Source organism: Siphateles boraxobius, unplaced genomic scaffold, assembly GCF_051911475.1.
Source record: "Siphateles boraxobius isolate OS27281-9 unplaced genomic scaffold, OSU_SipBor_1 30, whole genome shotgun sequence".
NCBI lineage: Eukaryota > Metazoa > Chordata > Actinopteri > Cypriniformes > Leuciscidae > Siphateles > Siphateles boraxobius.
In genome coordinates, this window is record NW_027508920.1 from 14,150,917 (window position 1) to 14,169,094 (window position 18,178).

Consider the following 18,178-nt stretch of genomic DNA (forward strand, 5'->3'; position numbering starts at 1 on the left):
AGAAACCGAAAGCAATGAAAAGATGCTGTAAACGAAAGAATGTGTATCTGAAAACTGAAAATAATGTTCAACAATTGAACATGACTGCCAGTCTTCCAGACAGAAGGAGGGAGCTGTTGTACCTTGACATCTGGGGATTTGAGCATCAGGTTTCGGAGGGCTGTGTAGCAGGCAGAGGGCAGGACGTTGTCCTCAGTGTACGTTACTTTCAGACGTAGAGAACCCAGGTCATCTGGCTTAGGCTTCGTACCATTTCCTTTTGGCTGTAGCAAGTACCTACAAAACACAAAGCAATAAGAAATTTCCCCTTTATAGCTATTTTACAGTGTCACTCAGCTTCATCATTCAATTTGCTGTATTACGGAACGTATATTAAATATTCCAAATATAGTCACAATGATTTAGCTGGTGCTATAAAAGTTGTGATGATTTTGAAACCCTAATTATTTAGTCATTGAGTTTCCGTCACTCACGGCGTCACTAAGCTAGCTTTGCGTATGCGAGTGTCGAGACATTTTAAAAGCAAAAATACAATTGTGAAATTTCCATGAATCAATTCAAGCTACTAAAAAATATAAATATATGTGTGTAACTAATTTTTTCTAAGAAATTATCCTTTCTATATGAATGCGTGTCTAGCACATGTATCATTTTATCCTATGTGTCATTTCCATTGCTCAAACTACAAAGTACAGGAATTAATGTGGCAAGACTATGTTTAATAGTGTCAGCATCTGTTTGTGTATGTGCGCTTGTTATATGCTAGGTTCATGCAAAAGCTCACCCACGCAGTAGACTCACTGCCCTCATTCAAAACATGCAGATCAGTATCAACAAGTTCCCTCTCAGTCTGAACACACACACTAATGCTCCCGCACACACTGTTTACACAACACTGCCGGCAGGGCGCTGTGATCCGCAGTCTGAGGACACGGGGGCAGCGGGCAACGGAAGCAATCCACCCAAAACACACACACCTACACACACCCACGGTCTCTCAAACGCTTCTCGACAAAAAAACATCTGAGATAAAACACGATTGCAGCTGAAATCTAAATGATGGATGCAGCAGTAAGCGGTCATCGCAAATGTCTCTGAAGTAATGCTGAGGTATGTTCATTTAAGCTCTGCCGTCTGAGAGGTGGTGCTCTCATGTCTGATTGGGCTGATAAGGCCAGTGGAGAGCCGGGATTGGCTGTTATCTCTCGTCATCTGTTCGTCGGTGTACCTCACTCAGACACCGAGATCCGCATATTACTGCACAGCAAGGAAGTGCGCGCACGCACCAAACATCTCATAGTAGAATTGGGTCAAATACAGAGGGCTCCAACTTATCTAAATTCTTCTATTTTACATGTCTAATTATGCTTTTTCAAATATTACCTTTCATGTAGTGTGTAATAGCTGTTTGTCAATGTAAAAGGACGGCAAAGTTTTAAAGATCAAAGTGCATGATAAATTAAGTCATTGTCTCCTAAAAGAAAGAATAGATTTTGAACTGCTGAAACAAGTCGTCAGCAATTCCAGTCTCACTTCCTGTTACGTACCAATGTAGCAATGTAACAAATTTGCATAATACCAGCCTATGCTCTTCATTGGCTGACTGTGAACAACGTCTACTTTGACCCGCCCTCAAACACTGTAGTTGTAGCTGAGGCCCGGAAGAGTTTGGTTTGCTGTTTTCTCCGCTGCCAAAGCAAATGCACTTTGCATGCACTTTAGAAGAATAAGGACTTGATAAGGTAAAACAGACGCCGTCGTAACGGTTTATATCACTGTGTGTGAAGTGTTGAGGAAGAGCTGAAATTCAGATATGGTGATTGGTCTACCGCTAAATAATAAGAGTTGTGAAGTCATTGTATGTACGAACTACATATTGTAAGTTTGCTGTATTTTTTTAATAAATCAATAAACCTGGACAAAAAAAAAAAACGTATCAAAATCACTCATTTAAGATTAAATAGTTCACGGTGTTGCATAATTTCATCCACCTTATTTTTCAATGCAGAAGTAGCTATTTTCTGAGAATGCACGACTTCCAATTAGAAAAATAACAAAGTGATAGTAAAACTAATTTACGCTATAAACTATGTTTATGATGATGATAATAAATTAAAGTAATATGATAAGAAATACCAGTTTGCAATATTACATTAAAACACTTGCTTCAAAAAATAAGGTGGATATTGCCAGCAAATTGAATATTCCATATACTGTCCAGCCCTACTTCTGAGTGTGTGTGTGTGTTCTTACCATGCTTTGTGGAGATGGTCGTTTCTCAGGATTTTCACAGATACTCGTGTCTCTCCGAGGAACACGTCCTGTGCCAAATTACCATTATTCCACAGCTCTACCCTGCAAGGGAGAGTACAAGAGTGTGCATTAGCTAAAAATGTTCATTTACAAACACAAACAGTTCTCTGTTTCAATGTATTCAACCCCCGGAAAAGCACAAATTTGAACTTCTCCCATTTCCAGTCAAACTGAATCTGAAATCCAGCACACAAAGTAAAGATGCAGTTGCATCAAGGTGGGTTAGTCAGTTTTCTCTCCACTACTGGATGAAGCTTTTTCTCACATCAAACATGCACACAAATAAATCGCCTTTGAGTGGGAAACCAACAACACACAAAATCATGCATAAACATACACACGCACACACACATTAGTGTCATGATCTAATGTGCCGTCTGGTGGTTTCACCTACTCTTACCTGTCAGCTTCTGCAGAGGGCTATATGGGACAATTCAGAGTGGCACATTATGTGTCAAATCAGAGCAAAGCCACATTCATCAAAATATTTTTGACATTACATATAGTCTTCCAATCAAATAAACACTCATCCCTGATTACCATAATCATCCACAACCAGTCAATCTGTGCTGTAATATGCAGTATTTAAAAAGGCTTTGCACAAAAACAAAAGTCTCCAAGAGAAGAAAAAGTTAAAACAATGAAAAGATGAACAAAAAAACAAACAAACATCCAGTCAGAAGAGACAAAGATGAAACAATGACAACACAATAATGAAGTAGAAAAAAGAAGAGAACAAAACAAACAGAAATCCAGCCAAAGATTAAACTGACAATGCAACAAAGAAGTGAAAGGACTCACTTGATCTCAAACAAAACAAAACAAAAACAAAAAAACAAAAACACAGGCTGAGATGGAACGATGCCAACACAATGGTTAAGAAAAGAGAACAAAACAAAACAAAACCAAACATACATCCAGCCAGGAGAGGCTAAGATGAAACATTGAACAACGCAACAATGAAGAAGAGAAGATAACTCACTTGATCTAAAAAACAAACAAAACAAAAAACCCATACATCCAGGAGAGGCTAACATGAAACAATGCCAACACAATGATGAAGACGAGAAAAGAAGAGAACGCACTTGATCTCTAGTTTCTCTATGTCCTCCTCCTCCACCTGGAAGTGTGACCTCCCCTTGTAACTGCTTGACCTTGTGACCTGCAAAAACATTGTGAATTGTAAATGGCTAATGCTACAAATGCATACCGCATCCACAAGAATTCATAACTCCGACATGATCAAAATTAATGACGATACCTTTTTAAGCCATTTAGGGGGGTTCAGAAACATGGTTTATGCTCACAAAATCAACATTCATGAACTATTACTGAATGAATGGATGAGGCTGTACCTCAAAATGAAAGGTCTCCTCAAACTGAGGGTCGCTGGTTTTCTTCTTCACTTTAGTTTTTTTCTGGTCAGACCTGAGAGAGAGAAAAACAGAAACACAGAGAGCAGGATGTTATTATTGAATGAGAGCGGATGTTATGTACTCATTTCAGCCTAGATCAGTGACAGGCTGACTGAATTAGAAACAATCACAATAATGCATTTTGACTGTTTCAACTACTTCATTGAAACCATCAGGTTTTATGCAAACCTCTGTTCCTTTACAGTAAACCGTGTGATTAATAATGTTTATAAAGCTACCTGGCGGGCCCCACAAGCGTTACTGTGGCGTACGGGTCACAGTTCTGTCCACTTATCAACGGCAAACCCTGACACGCAATTATCCTGCAAAAGACACACAGAGCAGTGTTAATGAGCCTGTTATTGAAAGTATCATTAAATATCAAACAGCAGAAAGCTCTGTCGATATGTGATTAAACAACACACCATTCAAGTCAACATCAAACAGCATTCTTAACCAATTTTACTTGGTTGACACATTTCCAAGTGAAACAGGATATTTAGGCTACTGTTTTAGGCTATAGTCTAAACTAAATAATGCCTAATTAACTATTTGCTAATTAAATTAAAAGCAGCAATATCACAAAATCAAATCACAACAAGATCATAAATGCGTATTAATAAAGTAAACAGGGTCAATTTTTTATGCCATGTCCTCCATCCTGACCAGCACTACAGATTTTATTTGATTGTTTATTTATAAGAATAATACTTTTATTCAGCAAGGATGCATTAAATTGATCGAAAGTGACAGTTAAAATATTTAAAATGTTACAATTATATATATATATATATATATTTTATTTTTATTTATATTTCAGATAACTGCTGTTTTTTTTAACTTTCTATTCATCAATGAATAATTAAAAATTGTATCAGTTACATATAGTATGACTATGAATGAAATTTGAATTTGGAAAATCAAATACTATGAGCCAGATTTACTAACAACTTGCGTCATGCGAAAACCCTCTTTGGCGTTAAAAAAGCTACTGTCTGGATTTACTAAAGGCACAGTAAAAAAATAGTGCTGAAAAACAGTTATGTTTGTGGCTGACCTTATTGCATATGCATTTGTAGGAGTTTCCCTTTCAGATGCAAAATTTTTAGGAGGAGAGTATTTAAAAGAATCATGCAAGGTGACTTACTAAGTTTTGCGCCAGTCAATTTACTGGTATTTGTGACAATATTTAAAGGGTAACTAAACCCTAAAACAACTTTTTTTAGTTAATGATCTGTAAGAATGGGGCTTTATTAGTACTGTTCATTGATTCGAGTAACTTTTTTGACATTTGTGTATAAAGTGTTTAAATTCTACAATATATAGTGTAAAAACGTCTGAGTGCTGCCCTCTTCAGGTTGAATGGTGGCTACTGCAGTTGAATTTTCCTATTGGATGTTCGGGAATGAATGAGAAGGAAGTCGAGTCATCCGACCTGCTATCCGTAGCTGATTCTGAACGAACTCGTCTTCGAGATGAACGCGTTCTAACGCATTTTTAGTCAATAAAATGTTAACACAATAGTACATATTTGACCATACATTTTTTAACATTATAGGGGAAGCCGAGCTTCCCTTGCAGTCTTAAAGAAATCCCCACTGCCATACACACACTTTGCTGGAAACAAAGGCACAGTGCAAAACATGACTGACTTGTTTGGAGATTTTGTGACTATGGAGTGCAACAGTGCCCGCCCACTTTTTCAGCGGCGTTGGTTCTGGAAGTATTTTTTCCATTCGTTTCTCCCATTAGGATTTCAAAAAAGTCTTTGTTAAAGTGTTATAAGCCATGAACGAAGACAATTAGCAATGAGGTGAATTATTACATTACAAACTTTGATTGGTATCAAAAAAGCATTCAAATAATGGACAAAAATACAGCATAATCCAATTAAAAATGATGGAGAAATATAAAACTACTAATTTTAAAATGTTGATATGTAAAAAATAAAAATATGCATGTATATTCAATTATTTAAGTATTTTGAGAGCGTAGGGAGATCGACTGACTCGATTACATTCGCAGTGCTTCGGGGGCGGGGCTAAAAAGATCTTTTGGCGTATTTTGCTCGATTCAACTCCGATTGGTGGAATTTTCTGTACAGCATCATGGGCAATGTAGATTTTCCCCCACAAATTCAACTGTTAAACATGATTATTTTAAAACTAAATTGTAATAATGTGGGCTGATGGTTTCAACAACCTTGTAGCTCAAAATAAGGCTGTCTTAAAAGGTTTCGTTATCGTTATCGTTAAAAATCCATTTCCTTAATGGAGAAAATGAATGGAGTTTTTACTTCTGAAACCCGACTGTTGCACTCCATTACAAGTCATTCTCAAAATTCGGATAAAATCGTATCTATATCAGTTAGCTAGACAACATTGCATTGTTGTAAATTCTTCTGGATCAAATGTCACCAATGTTTAATACATGCAACCATACAACCAGATGTTTGCATTTGCAAGGCACATGATCAACAAATGTAATATATGGTGAACAGGCCCCAAACCCTCTCAGCCACCCTTATTGTTGAACCCTGTTGTTGACTTTGTCAGAGGTTCCTCCACGTCACAAGTAGAAATATTAATGAATAAGAGAATGAGAGGATGAAAGAAGAATGTGCATAAATGAAGGTGTCAGATAAGAAGGGTGAAAGCAGAAGCACTGCTATCCAAGACAGGAAGTAATTCACACTTGTAGTCGTCATGGTGACAGCCATGAAGCAGTGAAAGAAGGTGAGAAAGAACGACAGAGAGGGAGAGAGCATGAAAGAGAGAAAAAAGCAGTGTGACGGCAAAACAAAACCACAGAAACAGCGCAGTGCGGGCTTCCTGCAGTCACGGCATCGCTTCCTCTTTCGTCAACCTGCTCTGTGGGAGAGTGTGAATGAACAGCGATGGCCAACATTAAATAGAGATGCACGTCAGCAACTCTATATTGAGTCAGACCATTTTTCACACCATTAAAGAAAATACACACAACCCTGTAGTGGTGTGAACATGAACTTCACAGGTATTCTCGCCCTCCCAGACAACACGCACCTCTGAAGTTATAGTCCAGTATACTGTACGTGAAGTACAATGAAAGCACAACGGTAAACCAAATAATGGCCATTTCAAAATTATGTAGTAGTTTTTTTTTTTTTTAATACATAAAAACATACATGATTAATTAAGCATATACCCCAACATCACCCTGTTATCTCACCGGCAGTTGTCTAGATCAGAGACTCCCAATATTTTTTGTCAGACCCTTGACAAACTATTTTTTTGAACTACAGTACCCCATAACATTTTAAGTTCTTATTATATTTCACTAATTTAACAACACATTAGCAAGTTTACAGTTCTCTGATGTCGGTTAATGGTCACATTACATGCAGGAAAACATAAAATATTTAATCTTATTTATTTGGGTTGCACAATTAGGTAAAAAAAGTGATTATTTTGTCATGAACTGCAATTGGAAAAACATTTAATCTTATAAAGAAAACTGAAATAATCCATTATTATTATTTTGGAAACACTTTAGTTAACTATACTTCTAAAGCGATAGGGATGCACCGATATGAACATTTTGGCTTATACCAATAAATGATCATTCTTAATATTTGAAAGCTGATAACCGATATATTGGCCGATAAATCTAAATCCAAATTATTATATAATTTTTAAGAGCCTGATTGCAAAAACAAAAGTCTCACCATTAAAATCCATGCCCCAAGCACACAATCATAATGTTCTCATTATAATTTTATGCAGCCTATATGACGTTGCACTTAACCGCAATTCAAAAACCATCATGGTGACCAGTGCGCATCTGAAGTGTCTCAGCTGAAGGAAATAATACATTATTTATCGGCTTTAAACCATCGGCCTTAATATATCGGCCTAATTTTCTTATTGGGCCGATGATGATAACATTAAAAATGAACATATATTGTCCGATGCCGATATGGTGGCCGATATATTGTGCATCCCTATAAAGCGATTATTAATCTTAACGTTATACATTTTTACTAATACATTTTTCAAATCATAGTTGAATCTGTTAACATTAGTTAATGCACTGTAAACTAACACGAACAACTGTATTTTTATAAACTAACATTAACAAAAGTTAATAAATGCTGTAATAATATATTGATCATAGGTAGTAGTTCATATTAACTAATGCATTAATTAACGTTAACAAATAAGACCATACTGTATAGTGTGCACATCATTATTTAACTCAAATGATAAAGAGACATGAATATATATCTATTGTAATAAAACATTTGTAACTTTAATTTTTACACTAAAAGTTACAATATTAATATGTCTTTAATTCTTGAGGGTTACATGTTTGAATATATAGAATATACTTTGGCAGAAAACTACAGAAAGTCCTTTAAGGTGAGTTTACAAACACTTCTTGTTACAAATATGATAAAATGAAGAAAACCTGTCCACAAAAATGTAGCCTGGTTCACACTGTTATACGCAGCATGCAGAGATGGAGTTTCAATTTTATTTTGACCGCCGTCCTATTTATTCATTGATTTGTATGATTTAATTAATTTTAAGCTTTTAATTTACATTAACATAATTCAGCCAACATTCAGTATAGTACAAACTAGAATAGGAAGGGATTAAGGAATAGTGAAGTAGAATAGAATGTTTCTTCATGAACTCACCAACCCTCTGCAGACAACGGATACTACTATTATATGGATATTGGATACTGGTAAAACATCTACTATAATATAATGAAATATAAGTGATACAGCCTACAGTGTTACAAAAAAAAATCATATTAGAATACATAAAAAAATATAAAAAATTCACAATATATGTTTGCTTTTGAATGGAGAAAGACTAGTTAAGACTTCCACCAGCAAGGGATAAAGAGGCCCTGTCGACTAGCCAAACCTTGACTTCTTGATATCCTGTTTCACATTGAAGTATGTAACGTTACAGAAGTACAATGTGTTGTGAATGCCAATTCATGTTGTGCTGCTCAAACACATTTAAAAACAAACACGTGCACTGACTGACAGGCATCACTTACTGAACCACAAGCTGCTGGCAGACGGATCCATTCTCTGTGATCAGTTCATTCAGCTTCATCTCTAAATGAACCTTCCCCTGTCAAAGTAGAAAGACTTCTGTCACAATAACAAACACAGATGCAATTACATTTCATTATAACAACATGTATAAAAACACACACACATGTTAGGTTTTTCCATCTTCGTGGGGACTCTCCATAGACAATGATTTTTATACTGTACAAACCGTATATTCTATACATTTACTTAAAATACAGAATGTGTTTTGAGGGCCATGGAGATGAATATAAACTTCAAAAACATTTAGTGTCTGGACTTTTATCATGATGGACATGTTTATGATCTATGTTGAAATAACCTATCCAGCCAATCAAATTTGTTGAGGCTGATAATGTCAGAATGAGAAAGAGTGCAAACATAGGAGAGGCGAGAAGGAAAGGACAGGGAGGAAGAAAGAGAGAAGAAAACGACATAAAAACGCCCACATACTCCTACGCAGTATTTTGTGCAAGTTCCTTTGAAAAATGATACGGAGAACGCACAAATAACTCAACGTTAACAGATGTCCAAAGCAGACAGATCCTATAGAACCACTTTTTTAAAAACAGTTTATGAAATTTGAATCTATTCATAGATTCATGTCATCTAATCATTTATCCCTGCAAAGTAGAGATCTGTTTGCAACATACAGTTCGTTTACAATACCTGTTAATCACTAGTTCTATAAGTATGTGGTAAGACTGGAAAGAAACAACTTGTTTTGTGTACATAAGTTGTTTAAGGTTTTTGGAGTACGTAAGGGCTTTTTGAACACAGAGATGGAGGAACGTCTTTCTTGTGATTTCAGCCAGTTCAGGGCGGCTCTGAACGTTATCGGATGTAACTGCCACCCACCTTTTTCTCGTCCTCAGGGTTAAAGACACATAAACCACAGTGTTTAACCACCGTCATAAAATAACACAGTAACATTTCAACTCTAGGGTTATCAAGAGCCTATCAATATTTTTCAGCATTTTGACAATATTCTATATTTTGATATCTGGTTTCTTTTGAATGCGAAAATAGCCATGAGCATGTTTTAAAGTAAAAAATGTTTTGCCAAGCAGATCACAAAAAATATTTTGTTCCACAGTTTTTTACTAAATGTATGCAAAATACTGATAAACTGAAGTGAATAACATTTATTATAACAATACACTGTAATAAAGAGTAATTTTTATTAAAATATTTTAATATAATAAAAAAACGACAGACTTCCCAAAAAACAATTCTGTGAGAGTGAAAAATTACTTAATCTTTTTAGAGAAAATAAACTTTTTTTACTGCTAAAGGATGGAATACACTACACAACTTAAAATCTGAATAAATTATAAAACAATGGGCAACACTTGCCAAATTTGTAAATGGTTGCAGAGAAAAGACGGGCATCGCACACTAAACAACTGAGGATCATACACTAACAGATCATACACTAACAGACTCCAAGAGCATTTGGATGCATTAATGGGTGGGTGGACGCGGTCAGAATGGACTCTAAAAATTACAATGGGAGTCAGAGTTGAGTGGTGCAGTCAGTAAGAGTCTGTGCTCATGAGTCAAATAGTGAGGCTTATTTGTTACATGTGTTCTGTTAAAGGGATAGCTTTAAACGATAAAATTCTGTCATTAACTACTCACACTCATGTCGTTCCAAACCCATAAGACTTTCGTTTATCTATTGACCACAAAAGAAGATCTTTTTTGATGAAATCTGAGAGCTTTCTGTCCCTCCATTGACAGCTATGCAACTGACACTTTGTCGCTTCAAAAAGTTCAGAAAGAGATCGTAAAACTAATCCATATGAATTGAGCGTTTTAGTCCACATTTTCTGAAAAGACACGATCGCTTTATATGATGAGCAGATTAAATTTAGGCTTGTATTCACATATAAACATTCATCAACTCACACATCAGTTGTAGTAAACTGAAGCTCAAGCATGTTCGCTTGACGTGCGAGAACCAATGAGGTTCATTCTTGTGTGTAATGCAGTAGTTCGAGCTTCTGCAAGAACCAATGAGGTTTGTTCCCATGCATCAAGCAGGTTCGGTTGAGCTTCCGTTTATGTTCGCTGATCAATGTTTACATTAGGGATGCACCGATCCGATACTCAGCATCGGTATCGGCTCCGATACTGCCATTTTTGCCGGATCGGGTATCGGTCAGACGAGGTCGATCCAAATCCGATATTGTGCGTCTACTATTCTGTGTTATAGTTAACCCACAAAAGGCACAAAAACATTATAAAGCACCATAAAGTTTTCGTGGACTATCTTATAAGTGTTCTGAAGCCATTATGTAGTATAATGTGAGATATAAATTAATATTTAAGTCATTAAATTCAAGATCACGTAAACTTTTTCCCTCTGCTGCGGCTGTCCTTCATTCTCCATTCAGCATCAAACAGCGCGTCACGTTCGGGTACGACAGTCAACATGATGAAACTCTCTCCAAGATGATTCAATGTTACTATTATTATACTTGATCTGTAGATAAAGGTCTATGGTTTCGCATAAAACAACTTTATATTGCTGGACTTTATTGCTGTAACTAAATCATGTTACTTTCTACCGTGTGTCTGTTAGATCACAACACTGGAGAGCACTATCATTGTTCTTCACGCGCACAGTAACTGATATTTAAAACCGTTAAAAGAAAAGGCTCAATAAACTATTGCATAGAGATAGATACTGTATAATACACTACGCATCAATATGTATTTCCTTTGTGCTTTGAACTTTTCAATGCGGACTCGACGTGCTGCGCGCTGTGACTCCGTGTTGCTTCAAGCGCATCATTCTGCGCTCGGGATGCGCATAAGCGCTTTGTGCCGCACTGTACTGGAGCCTTTTGCGCAATGAAGGATTATTAATAGCCTTTCTTGTTCTGTCCTATCTATCATATGTTGCTGCCTCATTAAACAGCTGTGCTATACATTTAAAACATGTCTCAAATTACATAGCCTAGGCTACTATAAAAAATTATCTTTTTGATTTTTGTTATCTTGTTTTTCATGAATGTATTTTACAACAATATAAAGAGCAATGTGTAACGTTTTACAAGATTTAGTGTTACACTTATTGTCTCTTATTTGTTCCCCACTAAATGTTTTTTTTTTCACTAAATGTTCAGATTTTATACAATTATTGTGCACTCGTGATATTTGTAGACTAGATTTTACTGCTGAACTATCCAATAATCTAGTTTATAATAGCATTTTTGTCATATATTATGATCATATATTTTTTGGATTTGTTTTTCTTTATAATGAAGTTGTCTGTTTTAAGTAGATGGTGTTTAACTCACAAAAGAGTGATTATCAGTTCAACACACAGTTATTGAAATTCTACTTGATTTTAAAAAAAAAACTGCGCTGGTATCGGATTGGTATCGGTATCGGCCGATACTCAGAATTTTGGGATCGGATCAGATCGGTTTTGAAAAAGCGGTATCGTTGCATCCCTAGTTTACATGTGAATAAAAGCCTAAATTTAATCTGTTCAGCATATAAAGCGATCGAATATCTTCAGAAAATTTGGGCTAAACCGCTCAATTCATATGAATTCGTTTTACGATCTCTTTATGAACTTTTTGACGTGTCAAAGTGATAGTTGTAGCTGTCAACAGGGGGTCAGAAAGCTCTCAAATTTCATCAAAAAGACCTTCATTTGTGTTCTGAAGATGAATGAAATTCTTATGGGTTTGGAACGACATGAGGGTGAGTAATTAATGACAGAATTTTCATTTTTGGGTGACTATCCCTTTAATTTACTTTTGTATTGTTACTGTATTTGTATTTGCAACACTGGTAGATAGAGGACAGCTTCGGCTTCAGTAGCAACCTGTCACACATTACGATATGTGCTCTAAAATCGGCTCAAAATATTAAACGTGTTTTAAAATGCTCCGACTTGATGGAATCAGTCTGAGCCCATCTTACAATACGCGATTTTCTGCAAAGTCTGTCAACTCCGACTGTCCAAAATCTGCAGACTGGTGCACACTTTCAGCAACTATTGTCGACTCTTCTAGACTGCGAATCGGGGCATTAATCGGAGCAAAAGTCATGTAGTGTAATCCAGTCTTAAAGTATCCCTACTAAAATATCTTGGAAGTTGCAAGAAACTAGCCAACTGACACCATTTTAAAAAACAAACAAATAAAAAGACAATTAAAATTGTACAATATACACAATTCCACTTAATTACCTTGAGAAATCATCGCAAATATATTGCAAGTATTCAAAATATTGCCAAATTTCAATTAAAACTGTCCACAATTAAAAACAATCCACATAAAAACACTTATGCAAATCTTGGTTGCTAAGTTTAATTTCCTTGGTTGGCAAACTGCTATTTGAAATTGCCCTCCATTGTATTTTTTTTCTTTTTCAAAACAGTTTTTTACAAAATGCAAATTCCTTTACGTAAACACTTTTTGTTTCTGATACAGTTAGTCCACACCCACTGCCCCCGGTTCTGCTGAATAGTGAACCATACTTGTGTACAAAACAGATCTGTGCATACACCATACACAAAAACAGGATGTGGAGTTAGGCCTTCATCTGCTTTCAAGTCATTGGACCACATATAAGAGCTGACTAATCATACATTGATCTCATTGGGTATAGCGAGGCGATGAGTAATCATAAACTCACCCGATTGGCCCAGACCACGGTTGGAGACTAACCACAGAAGGGAAGTAAGGCTGTGTATTCATGTATTGCTCTGTTGGGTGTCTGTTTTTGTGCTGAATAACTTCAGTGCCATCTAACTTTTCACTCACCTGAACTTCTGAGTTTGGATCCACGGGTTGTAAGTGAAACCAGTTCTCTTTCCCGCAGTACTTATACAGATCTTCCTTCCTGATGGCTACTTTACCTACAAACACACACGCAATCTTAAGTTGACATGTACACTGTGTATTAGTCTTGTACATGAGACAAAACAAGGGCGAAAGATACTGACCTACAGGTAGATCCCTTATTTGGAACATGCTCTTGGCATACACGTAGAAGGACAGGCATTGGAATGGGCGTGGGATTTCAAAGTAGAAGTCCTCGCCATAGAACGGACTAAAGCAAAGGACAGAGAGACCGTTAATCACAACCACACCCGTGACTCCAAACACAAAACTTAAGGTATTAGAGGATTTGTATAAAAAAATAAATTAGTTTATCTTATCTAAAGTTATGTGTAATATTCACACGGCCATGATTATGTTAGCAGAAAAGAGACTATTTCAGAATTGGAGAACTATAAAATGGTTTACTTTTCATTTGATTACATTTTAAAAGATTCATTAAAATGTTAATGCTTTAAGTTAAAAGACACAACACACACAAAAATCCAACATTTCATATGGCCCAATTATTGTAAAATAAATTTAAAAAATCAACAGTTTTATGAACTCAGTTGAGAAGACATGCATTTTGATTATTAACATTTAATTAAACTATTAAAAAGAATTTGGGAAAGATCTAAAAATAACCGTAGGTACCTAAGATTGTAATTTTTGTTAAACTTTTAATAAATTGTTGTTAAATTGTGTTTCATAAATTAAATTTTAGTAATCTAATTAATTGAAATTAACCATTCACATGGATTTCAGAAGAAAAAAAAAGAATCTAGAAACTGAATTTGGAAAGAAAAATTAAAATGTATTTCATAGGGCCCTATTATATGTCATTGACACAGTTTGTGACACCACGTAAGACACCATTAGAAATGTATGAGTATCATTGCATTACATAAATCATCAAATATATATTAAAATGATTAAAAAAAAAAAAAAGAGAGAGCACAATATTTCACCCAAAGCATCTTACAACAATTGAGTTTAAATGATAAAACAAACCAATACAAACAGATAAATTATTACATAAATTAAATATCAATTACAATATACATAATTAAAATAAAAAGAACTGTGGCACTTTGTGGTTGTTCAAGTTAAATGATAGTAGATCACATGCATAACTTACTACGATGTACTACAAAATGTGGTTATTCTGCTCAAGTGTCAAAAAATACTCTTTGGGGTCAGTGTCAGATGTAAATATCTGTATGTCATATTAAAGAGTAAAAAAAAATGTCCAAAAGGTTTAACATGCAAAACAATTAGGCTACTTCTTGCTGTCTGACTGCAACAGTCAAATAACTCTGCTGAGACTTGAGAGGAGAATGCTCATCCACCCACACACACTCCAGCTCTCTTACACACACACACACACAAATTACACACTCATAGCCCACGCACTAAAGAGCGCATGCGCTCCCACAAACATTCACACACATGAACAGATTCTGACCTCCACAAAACTGCTACAGGTAAAGCACTCAACTGGAAATACTGAAAACGTGGCGAACAGCCTCAAATTCAGAAAGTGTTTAATAATAAGCCAGATGAGAGAAAGAAAGATTAAGAGAGGTGAAGAAAGACTGGAGGAAAACCTGAGAGAGGCTGACTGCAAACGAGTGTGTGAACGAAAGACAAGAAGTGCTAGATAGCAAGTGTGAGAGAGAAAAGTGAGGGAACGCGTAGGTGGACACCCTTCCTTAGACACAGCCAACAGAGCCCTTTGAACAGAGGTGAAAAACTGTTGTGAAATACCACGAGAGGAAAAGCCTTCAGAAAGAGTGTGAGAAAGAAAATGTGCCTCTTTCAATGACTAGGCGCTTTTGCAAACGAAAATGTACACAACGTCATATCGCCAAACACAATGTACGTCTGATATCAAGATCAGGCAAGGCAAATCCGGTGCAGAGTGGAAGGTCTACTTTGAGTATAATGGTAAAAAAAAAAAAAAAAGGTTTTAATTATGTAAAAATTTTAATTAAAGTATTGAAGCTCAGCACACATTCCCACACCATTCATGTCTCAAATCTTGCATAGAATTGCATTGAAAACTATCTCAGAGACTTGGGATTGGACTGTTTTGACCACCCAGAACACCCCAGCAACATGTTAAAACACTCAGAATACCTTAAAGGGATACTCATGGTGTTCCAAACCTGTGTGACTTTCTTTCTCTTTTGGAACACAAAAGAAAATATTCTGAATAACGTTTTAACTGTTTATGTCCATACAATGAAAGTCAAAGGGGTCCAAAATAACGTCAGACTCCCTTTTTTATTGTATGAGCAAAAAATTGTGAGACACTTTGCAAAATATCTTCTTTTGTGTTCCACAGAAAAACGAAAGCAACACGAGGGTGAGTAAATGATGACAGACGTTTGTGAATTAATGTTATCGCTTTAACATCTGCATGAAAAAAGATTTAACAAAAATGATCATGTGCAAATCAAAAATATTATTTAACATCACCAAACACCAGCAAAACTCAACTTAAAGTGATTTTATCTCTTCACATAACTTTGAGTAAAGTGCGTGATTCATGTGGATTCATTTTACAATGCCTTTATGGCCCTTCTAAGTTTTGGTTAACTAGACTTTCAATGGGGGGACAGAAACCTCTCAGGTTTCATTAAAAATATCTTCATTTGAGTTTCAAAGATTAACCAAAATCTTATGAGTTTTGGAACAGCACGAGGATGAGTAAATGGTGACAGAATTGAAATTTGTGTGCGAACTATTCCTTTAAGTGTTAGATCAGGTAAAAATTAGGGTAACAATTGTGGGTTACCAAGTTTTACAGTATAGCATTCTAGCGGATAGGTTTGAGGAGTTAAAACCTATTCACATTTTCTTTTTCTTTAAATCTAGTTCATTTTTGTAATATATGGTATATTGAGCAACTACTGTGATGGACGAAATAAAACAACATAAAAGCGCAGTCTTCCGCTCTGGTTCAAATTACGGGTGTACATAACTGGCAGAAAAAAAAATGTAGGCCTGCATTTTTGACAAGCAGCATGAAAACCACATTCATGAGAAGTGCTGTTCTTTTAAGATAATTATCATCGACATCAGTACGTAGTTTGCATGTGATGTTTGTGCGCTTATGCATGTTCACCATCTCACCTTACACTCTTCTCGTAGACTTTTGTGCGGTATACTTCCTCCTGGTCCAAACCGATTGTACAGAAGGTGCAGAGGTCACGGAGACGGTTCGGACCTGAGCTCGGACCCAGATTCTTTGCTTCACCTGGCGAGAGGAGAATAATAGCTGTGTAACTGCAGTTTTCCCAGAAATGTAAATGTACATAAAAGCTGCCTAAGGACATTCTGCGTTAGATCATTAGAAAATAAGCTTAAATTATTTTTGGTACATCTAAACATTGCATTTGAATATCGAGGTTTGTCAGTTGTAGGGTCGGCCACTAACACACACTATCATGCGCACACACTGGCATGAGCGCTGTGGTGGTGTAGAGGCTTGAGGCGGATGTGGCCGCTGTACGTGGAGCTCATCTAAGATGTGGTTACAGACGAGAAGCATTAACATCCTCCCAGCATGCACTGGGGCTTCCAGGCGCTGATTCAAAAGATCAAATTCAAAAACACACACATACACAACCACACATATTAGTGTCAGAGGGACGATGAGGCCATAACTGATCCAGACCACATCAAACCAGGACGACACAGCTAGAGAACGCAAGAACAATTAATAAACACGAAAAGCACCTTATAACTTTATCTCAAATTTATATTTTCAGATACTCTGGATTCTTTATTGTGGTTCACAGCTTTCAGTTTTAAGTCTCTTCTAAAATCACCACAAAATATAGCTCTTTTTTTTTTTGATAAAGCCATTCATAAAATGCGATTCAGCTGTTCTTATTTAGTAGAGACAAACCTTATGTTGTAAGAAGGTGTGCATGTCATATTTCATGTTAAAGAAAACCCCAAAAAATTAAGAATTGTATTTCGGATTAAGATAATACAGCTAATTTTTTGATCTATATCATTTTGTAAAACTAAGTGTAAAATTATTATCTCAAATAATCAAAAAACAACAATTTCCTCTCAAATTCTCTATAATACAAAAACTAAATATTATGCTCATTACCATAATGCAAATTAAAATGTTCAGTACATGTTTTAACAAAATAAAACAACAAAAGAAATCTAAATAAATAAAATTATATATATAAATATATACATACACATACAACACACACAAACATACACAGTTAGTTTTATTTAATCTTTGTATATATATATATATATATATATATATATTATTTTTGTTGCACTGCATGTTATTATGCTGATATACTGTCAAAACAGGATGATTATCATTAATGCATTATGATTTTGGTATTTATTTTTTGCGAAAAGAGGATACTATGAGTAATGTATAGTGTCAAGAAAGTATTAAGTCCTAAAAATAACCTTCATTTTCAGCATGCAAAATACAATTTCTTCTTTTGGGCTGTAACATGACTTCAAAA

General features: G+C 35.6%; 1 protein-coding gene across 2 annotated transcripts in view; it reads right to left on the reverse strand.

Moving 5' to 3' along the window:
* The window catches only part of rasa2 (RAS p21 protein activator 2), a 52,605-nt gene that overhangs the window by 18,829 nt on the left and 15,598 nt on the right, over window positions 1-18,178 (reverse strand). For both annotated transcript variants that reach the window (XM_077248304.1, XM_077248305.1), the window contains exons 2-10: window positions 16,803-16,926; window positions 13,787-13,893; window positions 13,605-13,699; window positions 8,781-8,857; window positions 3,968-4,051; window positions 3,669-3,741; window positions 3,399-3,475; window positions 2,254-2,355; window positions 123-276 (exon numbers count right to left, since the gene is read on the reverse strand). In XM_077248304.1, coding sequence (XP_077104419.1) covers window positions 123-276; window positions 2,254-2,355; window positions 3,399-3,475; window positions 3,669-3,741; window positions 3,968-4,051; window positions 8,781-8,857; window positions 13,605-13,699; window positions 13,787-13,893; window positions 16,803-16,926 — 893 coding nt within the window. The remainder of the gene's footprint in view (window positions 1-122; window positions 277-2,253; window positions 2,356-3,398; window positions 3,476-3,668; window positions 3,742-3,967; window positions 4,052-8,780; window positions 8,858-13,604; window positions 13,700-13,786; window positions 13,894-16,802; window positions 16,927-18,178) is intronic.